This window comes from Monoraphidium neglectum (genome assembly GCF_000611645.1).
Source record: "Monoraphidium neglectum strain SAG 48.87 unplaced genomic scaffold scaffold00551, whole genome shotgun sequence".
Classification (NCBI taxonomy): domain Eukaryota; kingdom Viridiplantae; phylum Chlorophyta; class Chlorophyceae; order Sphaeropleales; family Selenastraceae; genus Monoraphidium; species Monoraphidium neglectum.
The window spans coordinates 1-13882 of NW_014013077.1; the positions used below are offsets into that span (position 1 = coordinate 1).

At 66.9% G+C, this 13882-nt stretch overlaps 4 protein-coding genes across 4 annotated transcripts; all 4 read left to right on the forward strand.

Moving 5' to 3' along the window:
• Window positions 1–69: 69 nt before the first annotated feature.
• Window positions 70–982, forward strand: MNEG_4096 (adenylate kinase 1; the record flags this gene model as incomplete). The annotated part of the gene is made up of 3 exons (XM_014047421.1): window positions 70–92; window positions 350–494; window positions 758–982. The coding sequence occupies 3 exons, from the start codon at window positions 70–72 to the stop codon at window positions 980–982; spliced, it is 393 nt and encodes a 130-aa protein (XP_013902875.1).
• A 3326-nt stretch (window positions 983–4308) lies between these two features.
• On the forward strand, window positions 4309–4629 carry MNEG_4097 (hypothetical protein; the record flags this gene model as incomplete). Its single annotated transcript, XM_014047422.1, has 1 exon — window positions 4309–4629. The coding sequence occupies one exon, from the start codon at window positions 4309–4311 to the stop codon at window positions 4627–4629; it is 321 nt and encodes a 106-aa protein (XP_013902876.1).
• Window positions 4630–5729: 1100 nt separating this feature from the next.
• Window positions 5730–9597, forward strand: MNEG_4098 (hypothetical protein; the record flags this gene model as incomplete). The annotated part of the gene is made up of 5 exons (XM_014047423.1): window positions 5730–6237; window positions 6703–6783; window positions 7129–7332; window positions 8038–8516; window positions 9409–9597. The coding sequence occupies 5 exons, from the start codon at window positions 5730–5732 to the stop codon at window positions 9595–9597; spliced, it is 1461 nt and encodes a 486-aa protein (XP_013902877.1).
• Window positions 9598–10130: 533 nt separating this feature from the next.
• On the forward strand, window positions 10131–11969 carry MNEG_4099 (hypothetical protein; the record flags this gene model as incomplete). Its single annotated transcript, XM_014047424.1, has 1 exon — window positions 10131–11969. One exon carries the CDS (start codon window positions 10131–10133, stop codon window positions 11967–11969), a length of 1839 nt encoding a protein of 612 aa, XP_013902878.1.
• Window positions 11970–13882: the final 1913 nt, after the last annotated feature.

Genomic DNA, 13882 nt, shown 5'->3' on the forward strand with positions numbered 1-13882 from the left:
CAACCAGGCCATGCGGAGTACGTGACCAAGAGCGCCTTCTTCTGCGAGCACCCCGTGGCTGTGGACATGATGGTGGACGTGCTCACAGACAGGTGGGGGGGGGGCTCTTGTGATTTCGAATGTTGGGTCTGGTTGTGGTGGTGAGTGTTGGATCTTCTTCAGGGGAAAGGCGGCGCCGTTGCCTCCCCCCCCTCCACCCCAAGCTTCTCTCGGTCACGCACACACGCTCATGGCCTTCGGTCCACGCCGACTTATTGCAACACGGCCAACCGACCGATCGACTGCCGCAAACCGACCAACCAACCGTCGCCAATCAACCGCCATCAACCGCTGCACCAACCGCCGCCAGGGGCTTCCACGTCTGCTACATCCGCGAGGAGCTGCCCGTGCCCTGCCGCTTCGACGTCGCCACGGGCGCCATCACCTGCGCGCGGGAGCCGGTGCACCGGTTCCGCATATCATTCGAGACGAAGGGCGTCAGAGATGACGTCGCGGTGGGCCGGCTGGCGCGCGCGCTGGGGGCCTGCGCTTGGGTTTGAGAGGGCCGTGGCCCGGCGCTGCCGCCGGGGTTTGGGCCGCGGCGGTGTCCAGCGGGGGCGAGTCGGGACGGGGCGCGCTGCCGATGCCCGGGGCGCTCTGCTCCGCGGGCCGTCCTGCGGCCTGCGCGCTCGTCACAGACCTCTTGGGGTGTCAAAATCCCATATGACGTAACCTCGGAATCCTCAAATCCCTGATCACCCCGCCGCTCTTGCAACAGGCCATCGAGAAGGCGATGGAGCTGGCGGCCCGCATGGCGGAGTCTGACGTGGCGGTGCAGAAGGACGTCAGGATTAGTCACAGCGCCCTGCCGGACGGCATACTGGGGGTGCCCGCCCTTGGGGCCGCGGGCGGCGACGGCGGCGGCGGCGGCGGCGGTGTGGAGGAGGGCGAGCGGGCAGAGGGGCGCAGCGGCGCGGCGGGGAGCGTGGGGTGGGCGGCGTGACGGGCTGGGGGCCAGCAGGCCGTGGGCGGGGCGGCAGCGCTGTGCGGCCCGGTGCTGGATGCTGCGTTCTCCCCGCCTCGCACTTGGCCTCCCCCCCTTGCGCCCTGCCTTGGATTTCAGCCCTCCGCCTTTGCCCTGACAAACTGGCAGTCCTCTAAATTTTCCGAGTTCAAACCATGCAGCTCAATTTGCGCTCGAAGCATGCCACACTGTTAGGCAGGGATCTCACCGCGGCGCCCAATTCTGAGCGCTGTCGCACCACCACGCGCCCGCGCGGGGACCGCCGCCCAGTGCCGCCCCGCCCTGTGCCCAACGCCGTGCGTTGCGGCTGTTGCGAAGATGCTTTCCTTTGCAAGCAGGCGGCACACAGCTTTTAAGGCTGTCAGTCGCCTGCTTGGCGCGCTGCTCAGCTGCCGCCCGCAGGCATCTACCCCGCCAAAACAAGAGCATGCGTCGCGCAGTTGTGAATTCAGGTCGTGCTTCCCCCTTTTTTCCAATCAACACACCCACACCGCTCTTCCATCACCAATTTTCACTCACAATGGCGATGGCGCTTCCCCATACCAGTACATCATCCCAAGCGCCGCTGACTCCCCTTATCACCGCTTGCTGACACCTTTGGCTTGCAATCCGAGGCCGCGCTTTGCTTCTTATGCGCTGCCTGCTTATGCAGCGCCCCTCCGAGCGCCCTGTCGCTTGGCCTGCTTGCCGGCCTGCCGGCAGCGACGGCAACCCCCTGCATGCCATGCTGCCAGCCGGCATCCATGGCATCCAGTCCTCTCGTCTTTTTAAAATCCGCCGCCGACAGCTGGGACGCCCACCGCTTTCCATCATCAAGCTGCAACCGCGCCGCGCGGGACCGCTGTCCCTGCATGCGCTGCGTTGAATGCAACGCAATTTATTGACGTGGGTAAGCCGGCCCACCCTGTTTCAGAAGCAACAGATGGGCCACCGATGGCACATGGCAGGGGAGCTGGTGTACCTGGGGGTGTGTTTCAGGACGTATCGTGGCTACCAGCCCGCTGTTTCCGCCGTGCCTGCTCAGGGATGTGCCTCTGTGGCAGGTTGTGAAGGGCCGGTGTGGTGCCCGCCCAGTGGACGAGACCTGGAAGCTGAAATGGCATGCTGGTCAGTTGGCGAAATGAACTCAACATGCGCCGTGACCGTTCATCACTGTGGAGGCTCGTTGCTGCCCTGAAATCGCGCATATCAGGAAGAAAGAGGCGCCTTTTCACTCTTCACGCCTGTTGTAACGAGGCTTCAGATCGTCCAATGTCCGACCAACGAACGCAGCCCTCCATGGAGTCCGTGCTCACCGACTTGTTGGGCCATCTGGATCGTGGCGCCTTTGAAGCAGCAAGCCAGGCATGCGACGAGCTGCAAGCGGCCCAGGCTCGAGAATGGCAGTTGTCTTCGCAAGACGCGACGCGCCTGCTGCGCCACGCCTGCTGCGTTGAGGGCGGCGTCGCCAGGGCCGCCTGCACCTGGGTTGCCTACAGGGCGATCGATGTACTGCTAAGGACCGTGCCCATCGCTGCCGTGCCTCTGCGGTCCGAGGCTGGGGTGCACATTGCCATCCACGCACTCGACGCCCTGTGGCAGCAGATGCCGCCGCCGCCGCCGCAGCAGCCGCAGCGGCAGCAGCAGCAGCAGCAAGAGCGGCAGCAGGCGTCTCCAACAGCAACGCAAGGGCTAGACACGACACACGTTCCAGCGACCCCGTCAGGCACATCTGCGCGCCGCGCGCCCTCAGGCCTGGCCACCCCTGATGAGCGCCGCCACCAGCACATGAGGGCGGCGGCGACGACCCTCGTGACACTCGCCGCCGTCTGGGTTGCTGGGCCGCAGGAGCAGCCTCACCCCGCCGGCAGTGAGGCGGCAAGCCGGGCGTCCCTCCTCGCCCTGGGCAGCACCATCCGCCGGCCAGCCGCACTCTTGGCACTCCTGCGCGCGGCCGGTGACGACGAGGCGGAGGCGGAAGCTGAGGGGCAGTTTGCTGGGCTGCGGCCCTTCTTGGGAGGCCTCCTGGCTGTCGTGGATCTGGCGATCAAGTGGGGCGCCTACGGCGGCCAATCATTGGGTGGTGTGCACGAGCCAGACTCGCGCATTGCAGAGGCGTGGCGAGGCAGCGAGGTGGCGGCGGCCGCAGCGCTCGCGCCGCTCCTGGCAGGACCCCCGCTCATCAATGGCGCCGCCGCGGCCAGCGTCCGCGGCGGGCCCGGCGGCCCGGTGCTGAGGGTGCGGAGGGTGGCTGCAAAGCGGACGGCTTTCACGATGTGCCAACTCATCAGCGGCCTCTCCCAGGAGATCCTGCGACACCCTGCCGGCGCGCTGGCTGTGGCCGCCGGCGTCAGCTCGGACGCCGACCCCAGTGTCGCGTCGGCGGCGGTCGAGCTGCTGGGAGACGCCGTCATCTACGGCGGCGGCAGCGAGGTGGCAGCCTGCTGCGACGGGGGGGGGGGGCAGTCGCCGGCCTCCTGCGCGTCGCCGCGCGCCGCGGCTGCGGGCGTGGGCAATGGCCCGAGGGAACGTCCGGCTATCTGGTCGACATGGCGGCAACTTCCCTGGCCGCCATTACAGAGGCGGATTTGCGCGCCTGCCGGCCGTCGCGCGTCGCAGCGGCGCCCGCCTCAGCGGCGGCGCTCATGGCGGGTTCGCGGGCCAGCCTGTCAGAACTGCGTCAGGCGGGCCATTTCAAGTTGGTGGGCTGCGCGCCGGCCCAGCTGGCAATCATCGCTTTCAACGCTGCGCTGGCCCAACCGCCAGGTGGTGCCGCGTGGGCGGCCGCCCTTGCGCAGCTAGGCATGTCGCAGCTGCTGATGCCGGTCCTGACGTTACTGCAAGCCCTGTCAGATGATTCGGATTGTGATATGTTGGCGGTGCAGCTGGCGCCAGTTGCGGCAGCACTCTGCCTTTTTGCCTCACCAAACCTGATTGCGGAGTTGCCTGCAGCAGCAGGAATGGCAGGAGACAGGCAGCAGCAGCAGCAGCAGCAGCAGCAGCAGCAGCAGCAGCAGCAGCAGCAGCAGCAAAGGAATGGCAAGGTTGATGGCGACGCCAGCAACAGGCAGGGTGCAGCGGCGGCGCTTGATTGCAACGACGGCGACAGCCGGCAGATGCGACGTGCGGCCGCGGCAGCCTTGGTGGCCGCTGGCCCAATGTCTGCTCAAAGCATGTGCCGCCTGGCCGCTGCCTGCGTTGGATGCCGCGGCGACTTGGCTGTGGTGCCGGGGCTGCTGACTGCTTTGTCGCGCACCGCATGGGGCTTCACCGGAGTGGATGCAGAGGGGGTCGCCTCGGCATGGGCCTCACTTTGCACGCTTGGCATGCTGGCCACAGCTGTCGTGCCGCTGGAGCACGTGCCAGAATTTGCACACGTGTACGCAGGCAGGCTGCCAGCGAACTTGGCATCACAGCCGCTGCCGCCGCAGATTGTTGCAGTGGGAAGAAAGGCTGTGACTGGGCTGCTGGGGTGCATCGTCAGCCACAGCCGCAACTGCGCTGCTGCCTCTCAGGCGAATGAGGCCTTTGTGGCCCTGGCGGCCCTGATGCGAGAAGAGGATCATGTGTCGCAGCAGCAGCAGCAGCAGCAGCAGCAGCAGCAGCAGCAGCAGCAGCAGCAGCAGCAGCAGCAGCAGCAGCAATAGGAGGAGGAAGAGGTGGAACCAGAGGAGCAGCCGCAGCAGAAGCGCGGGCAGCAGCATGAAGACCAGCACGAACAGCAGGAGCAACAGCAGCAACAGCAGCAGCAGCAGCAGCAGCAGCAGCAGCAGCAGCAGCAGCAGCAGCAGCAGCAAGAGCAAGGCTTGCAAGAGACTCAGGTGGAGCCGCGCATGCCAGGGCCGGCGCAGGACGGGCAGAGGCGGGAGGAGCAGAACCCTGAGACCCCCGCAGCACAGCGTCAGTCAGGCCCAGCAATCGCAGCGCCCGTCCCAGCACCCGGCCCCAGCAGGCCCCAGCAGTGCCGCGCATGCGCCGTGTGCGGCAGGACGGCCCGCAATGGCGCCAAGCTGCGGCGCTGCGCGGGCTGCGGCCGTGCCACGGGGACGCGGTACTGCAGCCAGGAGTGCTGCAGGACGGACTGGGTGGTGAGGGGCCACCGCGCGGTGTGCGAGGCGGCGCGGCGCGGCGGCAGCAGCAGCAGCGGCGGTCAGCCGGAGGGTGTTGGTGCGTAAATGGGTTTGATGAGTCTGCACTCATTGTCACGTTGAGCTTGGTGCATGCCTGCAGCATGTCTTTGTAACACATTTCATGCTTGTTGTTGGGCGCGCCCCGTCGCCTGGGCGCCGTCGGTCCCTGAATGCGCTGCGTTGACTGCAACGAAAAGCATCGGCGTGGGTAAGCCATTCCGCCCTGCTTTCAAAGCATCAGATGAGCCACTGCCGGCAGGGGAGCGGCTGCGCCTGGGGATCAGGGGGTGCGTTGCAGGACGCGTCGCGGCTACCAGCCTGCTGTGTTGGCCGTGCCCGTTCAAGAGTGTGTCTCCGTGGCAGGTCGTGGAGGGCCGGTGGGGTGCCCACGCCGTGGACGAGAGCTGGAAGCTCAAGGCAAGCCTATTGGCCTGTTGGTCGGTGGAAGCCAACTGAACTGAAATGCGCCCTGACGCCTGTTCTTCAGTGTGGAGGGTCGGTGCTTGCTTGTGATTGCGCATGTGTATAGTATGAAGGGGCGCGATTTTGATCTTCAAGCATGTTATCACGAGGCTTCGGATCATCCGACGTGCGACGTCCGACCAATGCAGCCCGCCATGGAGTCCGTCCTAATTGATCTGTATCTGTTGGCTCATCTGGATCGTGGTGTTCCTGCAGCAGCAATCCAGGCATGTAACGAGCTGCTGCAGGCCCGGGCTCGAGGATGGCAGCTGTCCTTGCAAGACGCGACGCGCCTGCTGCGCCATGCGTGCTGCCCGGAGGGCGGCGTCGCCAAGGCCGTCTGCGCCTGGACTGCCTACAGCGCAATTGATGTGCTGCTAAGGACCGCGCCCGCCGCCGCCGCGCCTCTGCGGTCCGAGACGGCGGTGCACATCGCCATCGACGCGCTCGATGCCCTGTGGCAGCAGATGCCGCCGTCACAGCAGCAGCAGCAGCAGCAGCAGCAGCAGCAGCAGCAGCAGCAGCAGCAGCAGCAGCAACCGCAGCAGGAGCAGCAGCAGCAGCAGCAGCAGCAGCAGCAGCAGCAGCAGCAGCAGCAGCAGCAGCAGCTGCTGGACACCACTCAAATACCAACAGCAGGGCAGGACGCGCCCCAGGATTCAGGTGCCCTCCCAGCCACATCTGCATGCAGCCTGCCCTCAGGCCTGGCCACCCCAGATGCACGCCGCCACCAGCACATCAGGGCCGCGGCCGCCACCCTCGTGGCAATGCAATCCGCCTGGTTTGCTCAACCACAGGTGCAGCCTCGCCCCGCCGGCGGCGACCCAGCAATGCGGGCGTCACTACGCGCCTTGGGCAGTGCCATCTGCCGGCCCGCCGCGTTCCTAGCACTGCTGCGCGCGGCCGGCGACGACGGAGCGGAGGGGGAAGCTGATGGGCAGTTTGGGCTGCGGATGTCGCCAGGAGGCCTCTTGACTGTCGTGGATTTGGTGTTGAAGTGCGGCCCTCACGGTGGCCACACAGCAGCTGGCTTGCACGAGCCCGACCCGCGCATCGCAGAGGCATGGCGAGGCAGCGAAGCGGCGGCCGCTGCGGCGCTGGCGCCGCTGCTTGCGGCACATGTCCCAGGCGCGGCCTGCGGCGCGGCGGAGAGGCCGGTGGCGATGTGGATGGCGCTCACAATGTGCGAGCTCATCAAGGGCCTCGCCTGTGAGATCCTGCGTCACCCGACCGGCGCGCGTGCCGTAGCTGCCGGTGTTAGCGCCGACGCCGACTGCTGCGTTGCCGTGGCGGCTGTCGAAATTCTGGTCATTGCGGTCGCCCATGGCGGCAACGAGGAGGTTGCGGCCTGCTGCGACGCAGGGGCAGTCGCCGGCCTCCTGCGTGTCTCTGTGGGCCGCGGCTGCGGGCGCGGGCAGTGGTGCGAGAAATCGCCCGGCGATTTGGTCGAAAGAGCGGCGACGGTCTTGGCCGCCATTACAGAGGCAGATTTGTGCACATGCCGGCCGTCACGCTTTGCGGTGGCGCCCGCCTCGGCGGCGGCGCTCGTTGCAGGCCTGCGAGCCAGCCTCTCAGACCTGCAGCAAGCAAACGACTTCCTGTTTGCGGGCCGCATGGCGTCCCAGCTGGTGATCACAGCCTTCAACACCGCGCAGGCCCAACCACCAGGGGGTGCCGCGTGGGCAACCACCTTTGCGCAGCTGGGCGCGCCGCAGGTGCTGATGCAACTCCTGCAGTTGCTAAAGCCCCCTGCCAGCGGTGAGGATTGCATGCGGCCGGCGGTGTGGTCGGCGTCGGTTACAAGTACAGCGGCAGCGCTGTACTTGTTTGCCTCACCAAGCCTGTTAGCGGAGTTGCCAGCAGCAGTAGCAGCAGCAGCAATGGAAGGAAAGCCGGGCCACCACCACCACCACCACCAGCAGCAGCTGCAGCAACAGCAGCAGCAGCAACAGGAAACGGACGGCAAGGTCAAGGGCAGCGCCAGCAGCAGCCAGGGTACTGCAGCGGCGCTATATTGCGACATCGGCGGCGCCCTGGGCCGGCCGATGCGGGCGGCGGCAGCGGCCGCCTTGGTAGCCGCGAGCCCCCAGTCTGCTCAGTCCCTGTGCCGCCTGGCTGCTGCCTGCCCCTCATGCCGTGGCGACTTGGCTGTGGTGCCGGGGCTGCTCAGTGCAGTGTCGTGCACTGCATGGGGCGTGGTTGGAATGGGTGCAGAGGGGGTCAACGCATCATGGCTCTCGCAGCGCACACTGGGCTTGCTGGCAGCAGCTGTCGTGCCGCTGGACCACCTGCCAGGTTATGCGCACGCGTACGCAGGCAGGCAGCCAGCAGACTTTGCATCACAGCCACCTCCGCTTCACGCTTTTCCGGCGGGGCGGGTGGCGGTGGATGGACTGCTGTGGTGCATTTTCGGCCACAGCAGCAGTCGGGCTGCTGCCTCCCAGGCAAATGAGGCCCTGGCAGCCATAGTGGCTCTATCACGAGGAGAGGAACAGGTGCAGCAGCATCAGCAGCAGCATCAGCAGCACCAGCAGAAGCATCCGCAACAGCAACAGCAGCAGCAGCAGCAGCAGCAGCAGCAGCAGGAGCAGCAGCAGAAGCAGCAGCAGCAGCGCCAGCAGCAACAGCAGCAGGAGCAGGAGGACCCTCTGCAGCATGGCTTGCCCGACAAAGAGGTGGAGCAGCGCATGCCAGGGCCGTCGGGAGGCGGTCAGGGGCAGGAGGAGCAGAACCCCAAGACCCCCGCAGCAGAGCGCCAAGCAGGCCCAGCAAGCATGGCACCCGTCATGGCATCCGGCTCCAGCCGGCCCCAGCAGCACCACGCCTGCGCCGTCTGCGGCAGGACCGCGCGCGATGGCGCCAAGCTGCGGCGCTGCGCGGGCTGCGGGAGCGTCACCGGGACGCGGTACTGCAGCCAGGAGTGCTGCAGGACGGACTGGGTGGTGAGGGGGCACCGCACGGTGTGCGAGGCGGCGCGGCGCGGCGGCGGCAGCAGCAGCAGCAGTCAGCTGGAGAGTGTTGGTGCATGATTATGTTTCACCAGTCTGCATACATTTGCTTGTCGACCTTGGTGTATGCCTGCAGCATGTGGTTTGTGAGACCTTGTGAGCGTGTTGTTGTGAGCGCCCTTTTCCCTGGCCACCGTCCCTGCATGTGTGTGCTGCACTCATCGTAACACGAAGCATCAGCGTGGGTAGGCCACTGCACCCTGTTGTTGTTAGCAACAGATAAGCCAGCACAGCCGGCAGGGGGGCGGTTGTACCTGCCGGGTGTGCGTTTCAGGGCGCGCCGCGGCTACCAGCCTGCTGCTCTGTCTTATCTGCTCGCAGATGTGTCTCCGTGGCGGGGGGCAAAGAGCAGGTGGGGTGCCCGCTTGGCAGGGCAGAGCAGGGAGCTCCTCAGGCCTGTTGTGAGAGCCAACTGAAGTGAGTCCTGACCCTGCTCATCTTCACTGAGCGGAATGGTTGCTTGTCTGAAATGCCACACATATTTCAGGAGGAGGCGTCGTTTCAACCATCTAGCCTATGATACAACGAGGCCTCAGATCATCCGACGTGCGACGTCCGAACAATGCAGCCCGCCATGGGGTCCGTACTCACCGATCTGTTGGACCATCTAGATCGTGGTGACTCCACAGCAGCAAGCCAGGCGTGTGATGAGCTGCAAGTGGCCCAGGCTCGAGGATGGCGGGTGTCTTCGCAAGACGCGACGCGCCTGCTGCACCGTGCGTGCTGCCTCGAGGGCGGCATCTTCAGGGTTGCCTGCGCCTGGGTTGCCTACAGGGCTGTTGCCGTGCTGCTGACAACCGCGCCCGCCGCCGCCGCGCCGCTGCAGTCCGAGGCGGCGGTGCGCATCGCCATCGACGCGCTCGACGCCCTGTGGCAGCAAATGCCGCCGCCGCCGCCGCAGCAGCAGCAGCAGCAGCAGCAGCAGCAGCAGCAGCAGCAGCAGCAGCAGCAGCAGGAGCCACCTCCAACAGCAACATCAGGGCAAGACGCTCCGCAGGATTCAGGGACCTGGTAAGTGCATCCGCTCGCCGCCTGCCCTCAGGCCTGGCCACCCCAGATGAGCGCCGCCACCAGCACATCAGGGCAGCGGCAGCCACTCTCTTGGCCGTTGTAGCCGTATGGGATGCTGGGCCGCAGGAGCAGCCTCGCCCTGCCAGGGACCAGCCAGCAAGGCAGGCGTCCCTCCTCGCCCTGGGCAGTGCCGTCCGCCGGCCAGCTGCCTTTTTGGCGCTGCTGCGCGCGGCCGGCGACGACGAAGCGGAAGCAGAAGCTGATGCGCAGCTGGTGCCCCGCAGGGCACCAAGAGGCCTCCTGGCTGTTGTGGATCTGGCGATCAAGTGGGGCGCCTATGGCGGGCATGCAGCAGGTGGCTTGCATGAGACCGACCCGCGCGTTGCAGAGGCATGGCGGGGCAGCGAGGCGGCAGCCGCCGCGGCGCTGGCGCCGCTGCTGGCGGCACCCGCACTATGTGGCGTCGCGTCAGCCAGCGTCCGAGGCACGCCCACCGGTGCGGCCGGAAGGGTGGTCGCAATGCGGACGGCGCTCACGATGTGCCAACTCATCGGCGGCCTCTCCCGTGAGATCCTGCGGCACCCGGCCGGCGCGCGTGCCGTGGCCGCCGGCGTTAGCGCGGACGCCGACGCCAGTGTCGCGTCGGCGGCGGTCGAGCTGCTGGGAGACGCCGTCATTCACGGCGGCGGCAACGAGGTGGCAGCCTGCTGCGACGCAGGGGCGGTCGCCGGCCTCCTGCGTGTCGCCGCGCGCCGCGGCTGCGGACGTGGGCGGTGGCGCAAGGAGATGCCCAACCATTTGGTCGAGACGGCGGCGACGGTCTTGGCCGCCATTTCAGAGGCAGATTTGCAGGCCGGCCAGCCGTCGCGTGTTGCGGCCGCGCCCGCCTCGGCGGCGGCGCTCGTCGCGGGCCTGCGGGCCAGCCTGTCAGACCTGCAGCAGACCAGCCCCTTCCTCTTCGCGGGCTGCACGGCGTCTGAGCTGGCAATCACTGCCTTCCTCACCGCGCAAGCCAACCCGCCAGGGGGCGCCGCGTGGGCGACCACCTTTGTGCAGCTGGGCGTGCCGCAGGTGCTGATGCAAATCCTGCAATCGCTCAAGCCCTCTGCCAGCGGTGAGGGTTGCATGTGGCCGCCGTTGTGGCCGGCGTCGGTTGCGGCAGCACTGTACTTGTTTGCCTCTCCAAACCTGATTGCGGAGTTGCCAGCTGCCGCAGCAGCAATGGCGGGAGAGCAGCAGCAGCAGCAGCAGCAGCAGCAGCAGCAGCAGCAGCAGCAGCAGCAGCAGCAGCAGCGGCGGCAGCAGCAGCAGGATGGAAATGACGTCAAGGCCGATGGCGACGCCAGCAGCAGCCAGCAAGGTGCTGCAGCCGCGTTTGGGTGCGACAACGGCGGCGCGCGCAGCCGGCAGATGCGGGCGGCGGCCGCGGTCGCCTTGGTGGGCGCAGGCCCCGAGTCTGCTCATCCCCTGTGCCGCCTGGCTGCTGCCTGCCCCGGAAGCCGCGGCAACCTGGCTGTGGTGCCAGGGCTGCTGAGTGCAGTGTCGCGCACCGCAAGGGGCGTGGTTGGAATGGACGCACACGGGGTCAACGCGTCATGGCTCTCGCAGCGCACGCTGGGCTTGCTGGCAGCAGCTGTCGTGCCGCTGGAGCACCTGCCAGGTTATGCGCACGCGTACGCAGCCAGGCAGCGAGCGGACTTTGCATCACAGCCACCTCTACCTTCCGCTTTTCTGGAGGGGCGCGTGGCTGTGGATGGACTGCTGAGGTGCATTATCAGCCACAGTAGCAGCCAGGGTGCTGCCTCCCAGGCAAAAGAGGCCCTGGCGGTCATAGTGGATCTGACGCAAGGAGAGGAACAGGTGCAGCAGCAGCGGCAGCAGCAGCGGCAGCGGCAGCAGCAGCAGCAGCAGCAAAAGCAGCAGCAGGAGTGCGGGCAGCAGCTCAAAAAGCACGATGATCAGGAGCAACAAAAGCAGCAGGAGCAGGAGGACCATCGTCAGCAAGGCTTGCCCGACACAGAGGCGGAGCGGCGCATGCCAGGGCGGGCGGGAGACGGTCAGGGGCAGGAGGAGCAGAACCCCCACACCCCTGCAGCAGAGCGCCAGGCAGGCCCAGCAAGCATGGCGCCCGTCATGGCATCCGGCCCCAGCGGGCCCAAGCAGCACCACGCCTGCGCCGTGTGCGGCAGGACGGCGCGCGAGGGCGCCATGCTGCGGCGCTGCGCGGGCTGTGGCCGTGTCACGGGAACGCGGTACTGCAGCCAGGAGTGCTGCAGGACAGACTGGGTGGTGAGGGGACACCGCGCGGTGTGCGAGGCGGCGCGGCGTGGCGGCGGCAGCAGCAGCAGCGGTCAGCCGAAGGGTGTTGGTGCATGATTATGTATGACAGTCTGCATACATTTGCCTTGTCGAGCTTCGTGTATGCCGGCAGCATGTGGTTGTAAGGTCTTGTGTGCATGTTATTGTGCGCGCCCTTTTCCCTGGCCGCCGTCCCTGCATGCCCTGCATTCATCGTAACGCAACGAATCTGCGTGGGTAAGCCACTGCACCCTGTTGTTGTATGCAACAGATAAGCCAGCACCGCCGTCAGGGGAGCGGTTGTACTTGCCGGGTGTGCGTTTCAGGGCGTGCCGCAGCTACCAGCCTGCTGCGTTCGTCTTGCCTGCTCACAGGTGTGTCTCTGTGGCGGGGGGCGAAGAGCAGGCGGGGTGCCCACTCGGTAGGGCAGAGCAGGGAGTTCCTCAGGCGTGTTGTGAGAGCCAACTGAAGTGGCCCCTGCCAAGGGCAGTGACCGCCTGCTCATAATCACTCTGCGGAATGGTCGGTTTCCTCAACTTTCACAAGTTGCAGGAGGAGGCGCCCTTTCAATCATCTAGCCTGTTATATAACGAGGCCTCAGATCATCCGAGGTGCGACGTCCGAACAATGCAGCCCGCCATGGAGTCCGTACTCACCGATTTTTTGGGCGATCTGGATCGTGGTGACTCCACAGCAGCAAGCCAGGCGTGTGATGAGCTGCAAGTGGCCCAGGCTCGCGGATTGCAGGTGTCTTCGCAAGACGCGATGCGTCTGCTGCGCCACGCCTGCTGCCTCGAGGGCGGCATCTTCAGGGTTGCCTGCGCCTGGGTTGCCTACAGGGCAGTCGATGTATTGCTGAGGACCGCGCCCGCCGCTGCCGCGCCTCTGCGGTCCGAGGCGTCGGTGCGCATTGTCATCAACGCGCTCGACGCCCTGTGGCAGCAGATGCCGCCGCAGCCGCAGCCGCAGCAGCAGCAGCAGCAGCAGCAGCAGCAGCAGCAGCAGCAGCAGCAGCAGCAGCAGCAGCAGCAGCAGACGTCTCCAACAGCAACATCAGTGCGAGGCGCACCGCACAGCCCAGCGCCCTCGTCAGGCGCATCCGCACACAGCCTGCCCTCAGGCCTGGCCACCCCAGACGAGCGCCGCCATCAGCACATGAGGGCGGCGGCAGCCACCCTCGTGGCAATCACAGCCGCCTGGGCTGGTGCGCCACAGGGCGATCTGTGCCACGCCGAAGCGAGCCGGCGCGCGTCCCTGCTTGCCGTGGGCAGTGCCTTCCGCCGGCCAGGCGCACTTCTGGCACTCCTGCGTGCGGCTGGTGATGACGGAGCAGAGGCAGAAGCTGACGGGCAGATCGGGCCGGGGCCATCCATGGGAAGCGTCCTAGCTGTTGTGGATCTGGTAATCAATGTGGGCGCTCCTGGCGGCCATGTTTCGGATTCTGCACAAATTCCTGGACCCCCCGTCGGCGAGGCGTGGCAGGGCCACGAGGCGGCGGCCGCCGCGGTGCTGGCGCCGCTGCTGGCGGCGCCCCCGCTCGGCGGCGTGGCTATGGGCGTCCGAGCCGCGCCAGGCGGCTCGGTGCGGAGGCCGGTCGCGATGCGGACGGCGTTTACGATGTGTAAGAAAATCAAGGGCCTCTCCCGTGAGATCCTGCGGCACCCGGCCGGCGCGCGGGCCGTCGCCACCGGCGTCAGCGCGGACGCCGATTACGGCATCGCAGTGGCGGCGGTCCGGCTGCTATCAGACGCGGTCGAAGGAGGCGGCGGCGCGGAGGTGGCAGCCTGCTGTGATGCGGGGGCGATCGCCGGCCTCCTGCGAATTGCCGCACACCGTGGCTGCGGACGCCGGCGGTGGTGCAGGGAAATGCCCGCCGATTTGGTCGAGGTGGCGGCTATGGCCTTGAACACTGTTACAGGGGCAGATTTGCGCGCCTGCCAGCCATCACGCGTTGCGGCCGCACCCGCCTCAGCGGCGGCGCTCATGGCGGG